Genomic DNA, 16,819 nt, shown 5'->3' on the forward strand with positions numbered 1-16,819 from the left:
AAAATGGAGTTTTTGAGAGGCTAACTGCACTAGATTACTAGTGCAGTGATATATGAATATCTCAGAAGTAAGTTGACTTATTTCATGAAGCCCACCATTTATTATTGAAGTAAATGCAATAATATTTACAGGAATCATAAAAAAATGATCGTTCTACAATTGGCTGGTGGAATATTGGAAATACAGTGGACCCCCGGTTATCGGCCGGTTTGGTTATCGGCCAGCTCGGTTATCGGCGGGTTTTTTGGCGCCCGGTTATCGGCGGTTTTGGACGCGTCCATCCGCCGGCTGGGGCAGCTTGCGCTTCAGTTTGGCTTTGTCTCTTGGTGGCTGAGGAGGCTTCTGCTCATACATCTATTTATTTATTTATTTATTTAATTAATGTCTTTGCAAACAGTACATTGAGATTGTGTATATACAATAGTGGGTTGCAATGCAAAGAGAGCCTCTATTATGCCTAGGCATTATGGGCCAACTTAACATTATTGGCTTACATTCTACTTAATACTAAACAGTAGTATGTCATAGTGGTACAGTAGGAAAGTAATTATTTCATAGTTGTACAGTAGAATATTAATTATAAATGAATCAAAATTTGTATAATACAAAGATATACGTACAGTAGTCCCTCGTTTTTCGTAATTAATCCGTTCCTGGAGGAGCTACTATAAACGAAATTTACGATTTGCGAATCAATTTTCCCCATAAGAAATAATGTAAATACAATTAATCCATTCCTGACACCCAGAAGTATTAAAACAAAAAATTTTTTTACATGAAATATACATGTAGTACATAAACAATACAATGGGAAATGATGAATGAAACATTAACAGCATAACACTTACCTTTATTGGAGATTCTTCTTAGTGCATGGGAGACTGGAGGAGTAGAGAGATTGGATTGTTTATAGTTTGGAAGGGGAATCCCCTTCCATCAACACCTCAGGTACCATTTGCTTTTCTGGGGTTGCTTCTCTTCTCTGTTTCTTAATGCCACTAGGACCACCTTGAGAGTCACTGGAGTCCTGTCTCGCAAAATAACTGTCCAGAGAGCTCTGTTTCTGGCGTCTCTTTAACACTTCCCTAAAATGGCCCAAGACTTTGTCACTGTACATGTTGCCAACATGGCTTGCAACAACCTTGTTAGGGTGATGTTTCTCCATAAAGCTTTCCATCTTACCCCACATAGTAAAAATCTCTTTAATTTCTGAAGAAGGCACCTTCTTCCATCTCTCTTCCTCCTCCTCTGCAGCAAGATTCTGAGCTGCGATCTGTTGCTGTTCCTGCTGAAGCTCTTGCAGCTCCTCAGTGGTGAGCTCTTCGTTGTGGTCTTCCACATCCTCCAAACTCACATCCAACCCCATGGAACTCCCCAGTTCGGCCACACTTGTACCACTTTCATATTGTTCAATGATGGTTTTCTTAAATTCAATCGTATTTCTCACCTTCTTTACCACAGGCTTGGCACTAGGAGCTTTCTTTGGAGCCATGGTAGCTTATTTAATACTTGCAAGCACTAAAATAAATGGAATACATATTATGAAATATTTCGCTCACTGGTAAACAATGCCAGACTGGCTGCCGCCACGGCTCATGCCGTGGGTACGTGTCCCAGATGAACTACGACTCGCAAGTCAACCTATGAAAAGCGAGCCCATGTTTATACGAAAATATCCCTATGATTTCCGAAATTTACGATTGCCGAGAACTACGAAAAGCGAGGGACCACTGTATTTATGTTCTAAAATGCTTTTGTGAAAAACAATGATTCAATTATACTCCTGTCAACAATGGATAAAAGGTTCAATGTGATTGTTTCAGTTATGATGTGGGAGTACATAGGTGAGTAAATGTGTACTGAGTATTTAGCATTTAGTCTAGGGTGATTAAGTGGCTTTTGAGAAGAGTCTTAATTTGATTTTCAGACTGGGTTACTTTAATATCTTCTGGTAATGAACTCCATATTTTGGGGCCCTTTATGTGCATAGAGTTTTTACACTGTGATATGGACACGAGTTATATCAAAAAGAGATCTATGTCTTGTGGTGTGGTCATGTGTCCTGTTTAGGTTGGTGAGGAAAAGTTTGAGTGGGGGGTTTATATTTGCATGTATTGTTCTGTGTATGTAGTAGGCATATGAATAAGTTTACCATTGTTTTTAGTGGTTTTTCTTGCAGTACAACTGTGAAATAAGAAACACCACCCTGACAAAGCTGAAACAAGCCATATCTGCAACATGTTTTGTGACAAAACCCTGTCCCACTTCAGGGAAATCTTAAAGAGTCGCCAGAAACAGAGCACTCTGGAGAGTTATTTTGTGAGACAGGGGTCCAGTGACTCTCAAGCTGGTTCTAGTGGCATTAAAAGACAGAGAAGGGAAGTAACCCCAGAGAAAGCATTACTACCTAAAGTCTTCATGGAGGGGGATTCCTCTTCCAAACACTAACTCCTCCCTCTTTCCTCCTTCCTGTCTTCCAGAAGGCAGCATTAGCCTTCAATAAAGGTATGTAATACTTACATAATTGTAAAAAAAAATAATTTTTTTTTGTGAATATTTTTGTTGGGAACAAATTAATTTTATTTTCATTAATTCTTATGGGAAATATTAATTCCATTATCAGCCATTTCGGTTATCAGCCGACCTTCAGGAATGGATTGCGGCTGATAACCAGGGGTCCACTGTAATACAAATATTTTGGGATTTATGTGGGAGTAAATGGCAAGATATTTTGCATATGTCACAGACTTTGCAACTTTATTTTTTTGTAGAATAACTAAAGATAATTATACAATTACAGTGGACCCCTGATTCGTGAAGTCATCGGTATCCGATAAATCCGGTATCCGAAGCATTATATTGCAAAAAATTTGCCTCGGTTCCCATTACAAAACCCGGTATGCGATACGATTCGTACGAGACGTGTCCATGTGTGGCCTGAACTGCCCCGTGTACGCCAGTGTTTACAAGCCAGCCAGTGTGCGCGCATCTAAGAATACATTCGGTACATTCCATATTATCCATATTATCACTGTTTTTGGTGCTTGTTTCTGCAAAATAAGTCACCATGGGCCCCAAGAAAGCTTCTAGTGCCAACCCTGTGGTAAAAAGGGTGAGAATTAGTATGGAAATTAAGAATGATTTTGAAGGGAAGTTGTGGAATCCATTGTGCCTACTTCAAAAATTAAGGAAATGTGTGCACAGTGGGTTGAACTGCAAACCTTTGTGGATGAAAATCACCCTAACACAGCTATTGCAAGCCGTGCTGGTGACTATTACACTGACAATGTTGTGAACCACTTTAGGAAAGTCATAAAGAAATGAGAGGTACAGGCCTCTATGGACAGATATGTTGTGCAACAGAAGTCCAGTGACTCTCAAGCTGGTCCTAGTGGCATTAAAAGAAGATGGGAAGTAACCCTGGAAAAGGACTTGCTCCCTCAAGTCCTAATGGAAGGGGATTCCCCTTCTAAACATTAAAAACTTCGACACTCTCCCCTCCTCCCATCCCATCAATCATCACCAGATCTTCATTGAAAGTAAATGTCAATTATTCTATTGTTATTATTGTTACTGTAATTACAGTAAGGCCCCGCTTTATGGCGTTTCGCCTTACAGCATTCCGCTAATACGGTGATGTGAAATTATGACCAAAATTTGCTATACGGCAAGCGGTCTTTCAAATACGGCGCCCCCACCCGGTTTGTTTACATTTTCCGTGATAAGATAAGATAAGATTTCGTTCGGATTTTTAACCCCGGAGGGTTAGCCACCCAGGATAACCCAAGAAAGTCAGTGCGTCATCGAGGACTGTCTAACTTATTTCCATTGGGGTCCTTAATCTTGTCCCCCAGGATGCGACCCACACCAGTCGACTAACACCCAGGTACCTATTTGCTGCTAGGTGAACAGGACAACAGGTGTAAGGAAACGTGTTGAATGTTTCCACCCGCCGGGAATCGAACCCGGGCCCTCCGTGTGTGAAGCGGGATATCTATTATGTCAGGAAACTTTCCAAAATTTCAAGTGTTTTAAAGTTACTGCATATTTTATATGTACTCTGATAATTATACTTAAGTGTACCTGTACCTAAATATACTTACACACTGTGCTGGTGTGCAGGTACACATTAAAATCGCTAAGTCTCTCTCTACTCATGAAGCCAGTGGGCCCCCGCTTAACGATCACCTCCCAATGCGACCAATTATGTACAGTAAATGTATTTATGTAAGTGCGTTTGTACGTGTATGTTTGAGGGTCTGAAATGGACTAATCTAGTTCACAATATTCCTTATGTGAACAAATTCGGTCAGTACTGGCACCTGAACATACTTCTGGAATGAAAAAATATCGTAAACCGGGGGTCCACTGTACTATGTAATAATAATCATTCTTGGGCACACTAAATGTCTTATTTTACATCAATTTAGACATTTTCATTAATCCATCTATGATATTTTCCTCAAAATTATATATGAAACCCATTACATAGCATATAAATATGATACATACACTCACAGAATAAAAATTGATGTAAATATGAGATTTGTTTACAAAGCAGCTGTGTAGGTAGTGTCGGAAGAATTACGTTTTCTCTAGTCAAACTGAGGGATACCTGTAGAAAAATATTCTTTTCGTATGCCTTTACTTTATATATATTATTATTATAATCAAAAAGAAGCGCTAAGCCACAAGGGCTATACAGCTACTCTATATATAGCAATTCACGACCCTTGTAGGTTTAGTGCTTTTTATAATAAATAATAATAATAATAATTTATTAGTATTAATAATATTATTATTTAATATTATTATTATTATTATTACCTTCATTCACTCTAAAAATGGTGTGTTGCTGTTTGTTTATTCTGAACTAACTTGTACAACTTGTACACAATGTAAGAGCATTTGTATTGTGATGTAATTATTATTATAATACAAAATATTGAGGTAAATGTTTTACAAACTCTTACAAATGGACGTGAATGAACTAAAAGTAGACACATATTAATACACATTTATTTCGCCTGACCAAGTGATCGTCCACTACCTGTTCAGTTTGTGTTCTTACATTGTCTCAACTCTGTATATTGTTCTCTCTCTCGTTTACTCTTTCGTTAACTAGTTGGCTCTCATTGACGATGGCGTCTAAGGTTAGCTGTGATAAAAAGAGAAGTCGTAAGCCTCTTGATTTAAGTGCCAAGTTAGAGGATGATGGTGTGCCATTCTGATTTTATTCAATAAACTCCCTGCCACTCACCTCTCACACATTATTAATATTAATATTTTAAGGTAAGTAATAAGTGTACTCTGTGTGTATCTTACCTTTTATTGTGTTTTTAATGCCTATTTTTATTGCTAACTTAATATAAGTTAGTGTAAACTTGTTGTCTGGCATTTATTGCATATTTTATGTGTGCTCTGATAATAATACTTGTGGACCTGTGTGGTAGCCGGGTGGAGGGACAACATTACGTTTTCTCTGCTCAGCCATCAGAGAAAACGTGTATGGATCTGCATTTGGCCCAGCCACTCCCTCACTCCGCTTTTGTTTACAATTTTCGGCATGAATTATTCATTACTTCTACCTTCGTTTATGATGGCATCTGAAGGTAGTTGTTAGAAATGATTAAATTCAGTGAACAAGTTATGTCGATGTTAATAATATGGCTCTGGGCCACAGTGTAGGTAGTCGGTAGGTGTAGCCCAGGCGGGCTACACCTACCGGCTACCTACACTGACTCCCTACAAATAAATAATACTCACCTCTCTTCCTATATTAAGACTACACATATTTTAAGGTAAATAATGAGTGTACTGTATGTGTATTTTACTTCTCTGGGATGTTTTAAATATCGTATATTAAGTATGAGACGGGAAGCCAGGGCTACCTACACCTGGGCTACCTGCACCTGACTTCCTACAAATAAGCACTACTCACCTCTCTCCCTACATTAAGATTACAAATACTTTAAGATAAGTAATGAATTTACTGTGAATGTATTTTACTTTGTGTTTTTAATGCCTGGTTCTATTACTAACTTAATATAATTTAGTGTTAACTTGTTGTCTGGCATTTATATGCATTTATAAATGGAAAAAAAATGGCGTTCTGCCTTCTGGCGATGTCTGCTTTCCGGTGACAGCCTGGAACCTAACCCGCCGTATAAGTGGGGCCCTACTGTATTCTATTGCATTAAACTTAATATTTCATGTGGTAAAAGTTTTTTTTTTCATACTTTTGGGTGTCTTGCACGGATTAATTTGATTTCCATTATTTCTTATGGGGAAAATTGATTCGCTTTCCGATAATTTTGCTTTACTATGAGCTCTCAGGAACGGATTAATAACGTGAACCGGGGGTCCACTGTACACCTACCATCCGACTTACGACATGCTCGACATACGACCACTCGACTTACGACCGTGTTTTTTATGCCAAATTTCTGGGAAATAAACAACTGTGTGTGTTGTACACAATGTTTATCCTAAACCTTACAGTATAAAATACAGTACTAACAGCATGAAAAGTAAAGTAAAAATTGAAATACCAAAATAAAACAATAAAATAAAGCCATTACAAAAATGTGATGTTGATATTCAGTAGTAAAGTTCAACTTACGTCCATTTTGACTTTCGACCAGTTGGTCGGGACCAAGCTCGGTCGTAAGTCGGATGGTAGGTGTACCCCCAGTGAGAACATCACACTAGCATTGTTTTATAAGTACCAAGTCCCAAAATCACCTTTCGTTGTGCCATTTAAGCTGGGGTTCTTGCCAATGTCATTTTCAGTAAACATTTGTTTTTTTCAGTAAATATTTATTTTTTTTGCTCGTAACTCAGATTTTGGCTCGCAGCTCAAAGCAAAAAAAACAACTGAGCGATGGCTCATAACTCGGAAAACTCGTAAGTTTGGGCATTCATAAGTCAAGGTACCACTGTAATTGCTTACATCTGTTGAGTCACCACCTTTGTATATTGGTTTTATCCTTGATATTTTGAGTGATGCCAGGAGTGTGTTGGTTTCTAGTGATTTATTAAAGAATAATACAGTGGTGGGTGAAAGGATTTGAGCTGCCCGTTTGTATAGTAATGGTAGTACTTGGGTTACATTTCATGGTAACCTAAGTGGGCTCTGTTGGTGCAAGGTAGAGGGATGTTGGGATGTTTCCATATAGACAGTCATTAACTCGGGCATTGGTAATTGGAATTTTACTGGTGAGATTTGATCCTATGTTTGAGAAGAAGTCATTTATTTTGTTAGCTGTATCAATAGGCTGGAGTTTGTTTGTTTGGTTCAGTTAGTACAATATTACTAGATCTGTTCAGTTTGAGGGTTCCCAGGATCTGAGTGTTTTCCAGGTCTTTTTAGTATCACCTCTCATTTCTGATTAGTGTTTGATGAATTCTTTAGTTATTAAGCCCCTTCTATATAGTTTTTCATAATGATGTTACATATTGATGGATCTTAGGATGGTGTTAGTAAGCCATGGGCAACTTAGTCTTTTATTAGTGATCTGTTTAGTTTTTATGGGACAGTGTTTGTTATATAGTCTATGTATATTGTTTAGAAATATGTCTACCCATTCATTGATACCAGCAGCATTGATACCAGCAGCATTGGAGAATTCTGTATTGCTGCTAAGAATTTTATTAGCACTTGCTCAAGTATTGCTGCTAGTAATTTTATTAGCTAGACTTGTTCCTATGGTAGAGAAGAAATCATTTAACTTATTGGTCAAGAAATAGGTATAAATTCAGTTAAAATTGTGCTCAGATGTACCGAGGACCAAGTCACTCAGTGACCTCGTTGCTAAGTCATTATGCAAAAAGCATGCCTTGCTGCTTAACAGTATGGCTACCCAAAGCTAACTTGTACATTACTCTAGCAAAAAATATAAATTTTATTGAAGAAAGGGGACTATGAGATGTTTAAAATACCTTTGTTTTTTGTACATTATTTTCTGTGTATAGTGTGATTATATTTTACAAACAGAGTTTCAGGAACCTATGCACTGAACATAGATTTACTGCATAAATTTTTTTGGTAAACTAAAAAATGCCCACAAATTAAGTAAAATGTCTTCACAGGCCATGGTTTAAAGGTTAAGTATTTGTCTCATTTTGTTTGTGGGTTTGTCACAGCTAATTAGTAGAGTAGTAATATAAATGTACTTCCTTTTTATCTCATGCTACCTTGGGTGTGAGTAAATGATTTTAAATTAGTCTGCAGTGGTAAGGCTTTGACTAGAAGAATGTTGAAGCTTAAGTTTATTATTAAAGAATATTGATAGGCTGAAAAAATATTTTTATTGATAAAGCAGGTAGACTTGCTAAGTGAAGATGGAGGTGGCTTAAGGGACAGTGAATATGATGTCTGCCATGATAAAGGAACATATGATGCCATATCACTTTGTCCAGAAGATTCTCATGGCAAAAGGTTATCATACATCAAGGCCATTCATCGTATCATTAAGGAAAATGGTCTCTTGATTATAACATCTTGCAACTGGACAAATGATGAACTGATGGACCATTTTGAAGACTGTAAGTAATCATTGCCAGATTTTGTATTATAATTTGCATATTATATATGTATTCATATTCTCATCTATTAGTGGAAATAATGTTGCAAGCACTCTAAACATTGAACAAAATACTGTGTACAGGTACAGGTTGGCTATCACTAATCCGACATCATCGGGTCCTGTAGGGTGCTGGATTAGTGATTTTGCTGTATTACAGCGTGGTTAGGTTAGAATACACTTAATCCAACAGTGATATTTATGCATTGGCGATTTCACCCACTTTACGCCCTATTTTTGGCCCAATCCATTGTTCCAGTCTAGTAGTCTATTTTGCTAGTATTTCTTCTATTCTGTTGACTGAGTACAAGAAACCGACCATATACCTATTTCAACTACCCAATAAAGGGGTCAGAAATCTGTAATTTGGCCAATTTTACACAAATTTCAAATGATGCTAGTTTCAAAATAGGCTCCAGAATAAACAATGCAGACATTCCTGGCACCAAAATAACATTTTCTCTGTTCATTAGTCATGTCTCCAGGCCCCTCTTATATTACGCTTGCTTTTCATTTTGAATTTTTATTCGCACAGAAAATAGAAGATTTACTCTTATGTATTATTATTATTATTATTATAATCAAAAAGAAGCGCTAAGCCACAAGGGCTATACAGCGCTGCAGGGTAGGGAAGGAAGCGAGGGTATTGGATGGCAGAAGGGAGGAGGGATGATCAGTAGGTTACAGAAAACAGCGGGGCAGGGGATAGTACGGGGGTAGAGGGTAGCAAGAGATTGAAGTAGAAAGGGCTGAAGGTATCAGAATTTGTGAAGTAAGTCAGTTGTTGTCAAAAAGTCAATGAGAGAGTCTGGTTGAAAGGTGGGTCCATCAGCGAGAAGGGAAGGTAAAGAGAGAGCAGCAGAGCGAAGACGACGACGGAGGTAAATTCTGCGTGCTCGTTGATAAAGTGGGCAGTCCAACAGAATGTGGCTGACTGATAATGGAACTTGGCAATTCTCACAGAGAGGAGCAGGGCGCCTCTCCATGAGATATCCATGAGTAAGAAGAGTATGGCTAATGCGAAGACGGGAGAGAGTAGTCCCCCAACCTCGACATTGGTGATAAGAAGATGGCCAGTAACCTATACTCTGTTTAATAGGTTGAAGTTTGTTGCCGAGTATAGTAGACCAACGTTGTTGCCAACGGGTGTGAAGTTGGGAAGATATTGCAGCAAAATAGTCCGTAAATGGAATACCTCTACATGAAACTGGTAGGTCATGTACTGCTGACCGCGCAGCAGTGTCTGCCTGTTCATTGCCCTGTACGTCAACATGACCAGGGACCCAACAAAAAACAATATCTTTATGCTTGGTAAAGATGCGGCGTAGCCAAAGTTGGATACGGAGGACTAAGGGGTGAGGTGTATCAAATTTCTGTATAGCCTGTAAAGCACTAAGGGAGTCTGAGACAACCACAAATGATGACACAGGCATAGATGCAATATGGATAAGTGCTGTAAGGATGGCATACAATTCAGCAGTAAAAATACTAGCCGAAGATAGTAAATGCCCTTGTACGAGGCTGTCCGGAAACATTGCTGCGAATCCTACGCCGTCAGAAGACTTAGAGCCATCTGTGTACACAGCAATGGCATGAGAATGAGAGTGAAAGTGGTCAAGAAAAAGAGAGCGGGAAGCGACCGTAGATAGTTGGGCTTTCGAGCAAGGGAGAGAGAAAGAACAGACTCGAACAGCTGGAACTTCCCAGGGGGGTAGGGAAAAGTGAGATGCTACATGTACATAGAAAGGTGGTAATTGAAGAGAAGACAAGAGCGAATGAAGGCGAAGAGAGAAGGGACGGAGTAAACAGGGGCGGCGAACAAATAAAGAATGTCTACTAATATCAGTGACCATTCTATAAATGGAAGGATTGCGGAGATCATGAGAGCGTACATAGTAGCGAAGGCAATGGGCATCATGGCGATCGGATAAGGATGGAACGTTTGCTTCTGCATAGAGGCTCTCGACAGGGGAAGAGCGAAAAGCACCAAGGCATAAACGTAATCCTTGGTGATGAATGGGGTTAAGGCTAGAGAGAGTAGCAGGAGATGCCGCTGAATAGATCTGGTCACCATAATCAAGTTTCGATAAAATAAGGGTGGAATGTAGGCGAAGGAGGGTTCGACGATCAGCTCCCCATGAAAGATGAGCAAGGGTTTTAAGAAGGTTCAGCCGGCTGTGACAAGTTGCCTTCAGAGAGGTAATGTGAGGTTTCCAGGATAACCTATGATCAAAGAGGAGGCCCAGAAACTTGACTGTATCACGTTCAGGGATACGGGAGCCATAGAGGTACAAAGGATGATCGGAGATGACAGAGCATCTAGTGAAAGTAATTTGGTGGGTTTTAGTGCTGGAAAATTTAAACCCACGTGTGGTGGCCCAATTGGAAACACGGTCGACTGCATGCTGGAGAGAAACTGTAATAAGGTGACAGTCAGCGCCTGCACAGGCAATAGCGAAGTCATCAACATAGAGTGATGACCAAATATTTGATGGAAGACTAGAGGCCAAATCATTAATAGCAAGGAGAAAAAGTGTTGTGCTCAGAACACATCCCTGGGGGACACCTTCAGCTTGGATAAAGTCCGGGGAGAGCACATTATTAACCCGAACACGGAAATGCCTGTCAGTTAAAAAGTTCTTAAGGAAGGATGGTAGATTGCCTCGAAGGCCTAAGGAGTGGGCTTGGGCTAAAATATTATACCTCCAAGTTGTGTCATATGCCTTCTCAAGGTCAAAAAATATGGTGTAACTGAGTGGTTATTCGCAAAGGCATTACGAACATACGTATCCAAGCGTAGTAAGGGGTCTATGGTAGAATGTCCCTTACGAAAGCCATATTGACGAGTGGAGAGACTGTTGTGTGTCTCTAAATACCACACTAAATGTCTATTTACTAGGCGTTCCATCACTTTGCAAACTGCACTGGTAAGAGCAATGGGACGATAGTGGGAGGTTTCATGTCCCGTAGTGCCTGGTTTGCGGAAAGGGAGAACAATGGCGGATTTCCACAGCTGTGCAAGAACTCCTTGTGACCAAATAAGATTGTAAAGGCGTAATAGGTCTGCAAGGACTGACTGATGTAAATGTTGTAGCATACGAATATGAATGTCGTCGGGCCCAGCTGCCGATGATCGGCAAGCTGAGAGTGTTGCCTCCAGTTCTTGAAGTGTAAAAGGCACATTATACTGTTCTTCTCTGAGAGAAGAAAAGTCCAAGGGTGCTAACTCTCTGGCAGACTTTGAGGAAAGAAATGAGGGGCATAGATGGAGTCCCTGAGAAATACAGACCAGATGATTGCCAATTTCATTGGCAACATCTAGTGGGTTTGCTATATCAACACCGGCAACCCGCAGAACAGGAGCCGGGTCAGGAGAATATTTACCACTCAGTTTTCGTACTTTTTTCCAGACTGCACTCATAGAGGAAACAGAGGTGATGGTGGAGACATAATCTCGCCAGCAAGTGCGTTTAGCGTCACGGATGACACGGCGAGCGATCGCACGCTTCTGTTTAAAATCAAGGAGTCTCTCTGTGGTTCTATTGTACCGGTACCTGCCCCATGCAGCGCGTTTCAAACGTACTGCACGAGCACAAGCAGGAGACCACCAAGGCACGCATTTCTGAGAATGCCTGCCCAAAGTTTGGGGTATAGAATGAGAAGCTGCGGTTAAAACGGAGGACGAGAAGAGGTGTAAAAGCTCATCGATGGAGGATGAAGAAGGAACCTCTCTAAAAACAGTTAGGTGTGAGTAAAGGTTCCAATTTGCCTGATCAAATTGCCAGCGTGGGATGCGAAGAGGTGGTGAATATGAAGGGGAAGTAAGAATGATTGGGAAATGATCGCTGTCATGTAAGTCCGGAAGAACAGACCAAGTGAAGTCTAATGTGGCGAAGGAAGAGCAGACTGAGAGATCGATGCAAGAGAGAGTGTGAGTCCGAGGATCAAAATGGGTGTGAGTACCTGTATTTAAAACATGGAGGGGGTGGGTGGCAAGAAAAGCCTCTAACTGAATGCCACGGGAATCACAGTGAGACCCCCCAGAGGAAATGGTGGGCATTAAAATCACCAAGTAACATAATCGGTGGTGGTAATGACGAAACAGGAAAGGCAATATCCGGAATAGATAATGCCCGAGAAGGAGAGATATAAAGAACAGAGTGTATACCACCTATGCAAGTGGATACGGGCTGCTGTGTAATGCAGCAAAGTACGAACAAATAGCTGATGGTATGGAATATCAGTGCGTAGAAGAAGGGCACTTTCATTAAAGGTCCCATCAGGAAAAGGATCTGAAGAATACAATAAATTATAGCCTGAGATGGGAGAGATAACAGCAGAGTGTAATTTTGGTTCCTGTAAGCAAACACCAACAGGGAAAAACTGGGAGAGTAACATCTGAAGCTCACCCCGATTACCCCTGAGGCCGCGTATATTCCACTGTAAATAGGCCATGATTGGCAATGATAAAGATACCTGAAATCCGCAGGTAAGGGTTCCTACAGACTAGAGGGTTTAGAAAAGTCCACATGCGGAGGCAGTGGAAAACGTTCAAGCAGCGAAGGAACGGTGCGCTGTGAAGAAAGGAGTTGCGCAGATGGAGTAGAGGAGAGAGAAGGAGCGGAGGGTGGATCAGTGTCCATTGATGGTTTGGTCTCTGCAATATATTCAGAGATTGCTTCAAGTGTTTCAGAGTTCAGAGACGTCGTATGGGAAACAATATTGGAAATGGTAGGGGGAGGATGAGTAAAGATTGGAACTGTAATGGACTGTACCAAGGTAGAGGGGGGCGAAAGGGTGGAGGGAACTGGAGAAGCATGGAAGGGGACAGAAGAGGCAGAAACCTGGGAGGTGGCAGAAGAGGAAGAACTTGGGAGGGAACAGGGGAGGAAGGTACAGTACGAGGAGGAGGGTGAACCTCTACACTTGTAACAGAGCCAGTGAGGGGGAGAACCAGGTACAGAGACAGGGAAGGGAAAACGAGGAGGTGGAAGATGGGTAGGAGGTGTTAACGGACCTTTTTTTGACTTTTGAGAAGTAGAGGGACGATTGGGAGGAGGTGTCATACAAGATCTCGTCGCTACTGAGGCTTGTGAGAGAGAACACGAAGAAGCAAGATCAGACTGAGACGTTGAAGTAGGGATGTCTGAGCCGAGGACAGCAAAAGAATTAGCTACAGGAGTGACTATGGGAGAGGTAACCACAGAGGTGGGTGCAGAAGATGGGATACCAGAAGTGGGGGGACGTTTTGAAACACGGGAATAAGAAACATGAGGTAGTCTCCCTTGGAGGCAGAGATGAGAAACTGCCATGGCATAAGGGAGACCTTCTGCCTCTTTGAGGTAACGGATTTCCCGCTCGTTTAAGTAGACTTGACAACGGCGAGAGTACGAAGGGTGAGCCTCATGACAATTAAGGCAAGAGGGAGGTCGATTGCAAGACGTATTAGAATGGTCATCGGCACCACAGACTGGGCATTCGGCGATAGATCTGCAATATTTCGCTGGATGGCCAAATCGCCAGCAATTTCTACACTGTTGCGGTGTAGGGATCACCTTTCAAACTTGTAACCGATGTCCTGCTACATAAACTGAGGATGGGAGTTCACGGCTGTCAAAAGTTAAACGAGCCACATTGCTAGGGTATCATCTCCGCCCACGGGCAGGAAGAACGTAAGTGTCTACCTTGAGGATTGGGAGATCTTGGAGTTCCAGCTGTTCAAGAATGTCAGTGCCACATGTCTGGAAATTTTGTTGAACTATGGTATGGGGCAGAATGACGGTACCACTACAAGAATTGAGGGAATGATGCTTTTCAATAGTTACAGGAACAGTATCGATATGGGAAAGATGAGAAAGCTCATGAGCCTGGGTAGCATTCTGTACAGTGACGATGCGCGTACCGCTCTTAAGAGCATGAAAAGAAATATCTTTACCAACATGGCATAGGAGTGCCTTGCCAATACTGTGGTCAGAAAGATAGGCAGTAGAGGAAGTCGGTCGTAAAGTGAAGAATTTAGTCCATTGTGCAGTCTGAAACTGAGCGTGGAAAGGTAGTGAAGGACGTGTCGATCTTTTCTGAGAGGAACGAGAAGGTGGAGAAGTATCATCAGCAGGTAATTGTCGTTGGCGTTTAGGCGTGGGACCAGAGTTGGTCTGACGTGGAATGGGCCGGCGATTCGAAAATTGCCGCACCGTAGAGGGAGAGGCCGGAAGCAAAGTCAGAGGAGAGCGAAGGTCAGATAAATCAAAGGAGTCAGTCGAGGCCTCAGTACCTGAAGCGGGTGAGGAAACAGCACCGGCAAGAGGTACAGAGGCATGAGGAGTGTCTGAAGAGTGGTCCAAAGACGAGGCGGGGTCAGAATGGGGTGCAGTATCAGGAAGGGGCCCAGGGGTAGCAGGTTCATGGACTAGGGCTGCCATGGTTAGGTTACTTCTTTCTTTTTGTTTTTAAGAAAAAGAAAGAAAGAAGAAAAGAAAAAAAAGAATAAAAAAAAGGGGGGACCGGGGAGGGATAGTTCCTAGGAGGAATGAAAGGGCCAGATATCTCCCTCCGCGCCCAAGAGGACCTCAGCACCGCAAGTAGCGCAGATGCAGCATGGAACCCATGCCATACCCTACCCATCATGCCAGTAAACCGGCAATCCGGGATAGCAACCTCACATCTGCCGAGCTACCTCGGTGGACAAAAGAGAGGGCGGCCGGAAATCCGCCACAAAGCATACCTCCTTCAGCCACCACCCCCGGAATCCGAAAGGTGGCTTCCAGAGATACACCCATCGCCCGAGAGACACCTAAAGCCACCCTCCGGGATACCGGAGAGGGATCAGGACAGCCCCAGGCAATCCAGATTCCACGGCAAACTACGCCACCGCCAAGAACCTCAACAGAATGGGATGGACCCTGGTGCCCTTTCCCCTACCTAGAAACTAGCATGCCTGTGGAAAAAAAAAAAACCAAAGGCCAAAAAGGAAGGGCAAAAGGGAGGGGTGGGGAGGAGGAGGAGGAAAGGAAAAAGGGGAGGATGGGATAGGGAAAGGGGGAGTGGGGGGTAATTAGGTTCGGTCTGAGGAAGTAGACCGACAGGTCTAATTCCTCAGACCAAGAGCCTCTTCACCACGCCAAGGAGCCCCCCTTGAAGAGGTACTCTTATGTAGACTACTGCATTATTGTAATAATTGTATAATGTCATGCCATTCATGACTGTGTATTAGACTGGCCAGTTAGACACACATTGGACGATGACTTCATTCGTTTACTCTTGAACATCGGCGAAAATCGAACATTTCCGTTAGTTTGAGCTCATTTTCAAGGTACAGGTACCATCCGACTTACGACCAAGCTTGGTTCCGACCAACCGGTCGTAAATCAAAATGGATGTAAGTCGAACCTTACTACCGAATATCAACATCACACTTTTGGTATTTAATTTTTTAATTTACTTCTTATGCTGTTAGTATTGTATTTTATATTGTAAGGTTTAGGATAAACACTGTACAACACAAAGATTTGTTTATTTCCCAGAAATTTGGCATAAAAAACATGGTTGTAAGTCGAGTGGTCATATGTCGAGCAGGTCGTAAGTCGGATGGTAGGTGTTCTTTCTGCTGCGAAACCAGTCAAAATCATATCTATGTCTGTAATATATCTTCAGTTCTATCAAATGAGACCAACCATAAAAACTATTTGAAAAATACACCGCAAAGGCAGTTTTACACCATAAACATGGTCGCAGCTTTTTTCTCATTATGCACTGCGTGCTGCAGGATTTTTTTATTTAACATAGTGCACACTTACCACACAGACTTATTCTCTCATGTGTAGGTCCAGATTTACCAGTCACAGCTTATCTGAGTGAGCTGAGCTCATGGCAGTTGACAGTGGCTTCAAAGCCACCTTATATTTTATGGACAATGTACAGTGTATGTGCCTTACACACTTAGAAGCATTTCTTTTATTTGTTGGAACCATGGCTTGGGCTAAAAGTGAGCAGGTTATAACAATAGATGGGAAAAAAAAAAAAAATGACTTATGCAGCAAGTAGCACCACCAAACAGTAGTGGCAGGTTGGTGAGGCAACAGTGGAAATTTGAAATTATGCTAGCTGAAATTAGTGCTGGATTACTGATGGAACCAGATTACTAATTGCCAGATTCGTGATGGCAAATTAGTTTGTTATGAAATGCATGGTTTTCATCTGGTTCTTTAGAGCCAGCTGTTCTGATTAAGATAAGG

The 16,819-nt window shown here is 41.6% G+C and overlaps 1 protein-coding gene across 11 annotated transcripts in view; it reads left to right on the top strand.

The window, feature by feature from the left end:
• LOC128688548 (EEF1A lysine methyltransferase 2) overlaps nt 1–16,819 on the top strand; it is a 332,797-nt gene that overhangs the window by 109,866 nt on the left and 206,112 nt on the right. For 9 of the 11 annotated variants that reach the window (XM_053776392.2, XM_053776398.2, XM_053776393.2 and 6 more), the window contains one exon: nt 8,322–8,547. In XM_053776392.2, the coding sequence (XP_053632367.2) occupies nt 8,322–8,547 (226 nt within the window). The remainder of the gene's footprint in view (nt 1–8,321; nt 8,548–16,819) is intronic. The other 2 variants (XM_053776394.2, XM_053776391.2) reach the window with 1 other exon arrangement.

This window comes from Cherax quadricarinatus, chromosome 13 (assembly GCF_038502225.1).
Source record: "Cherax quadricarinatus isolate ZL_2023a chromosome 13, ASM3850222v1, whole genome shotgun sequence".
NCBI classification, from domain to species: Eukaryota; Metazoa; Arthropoda; class Malacostraca; order Decapoda; family Parastacidae; genus Cherax; species Cherax quadricarinatus.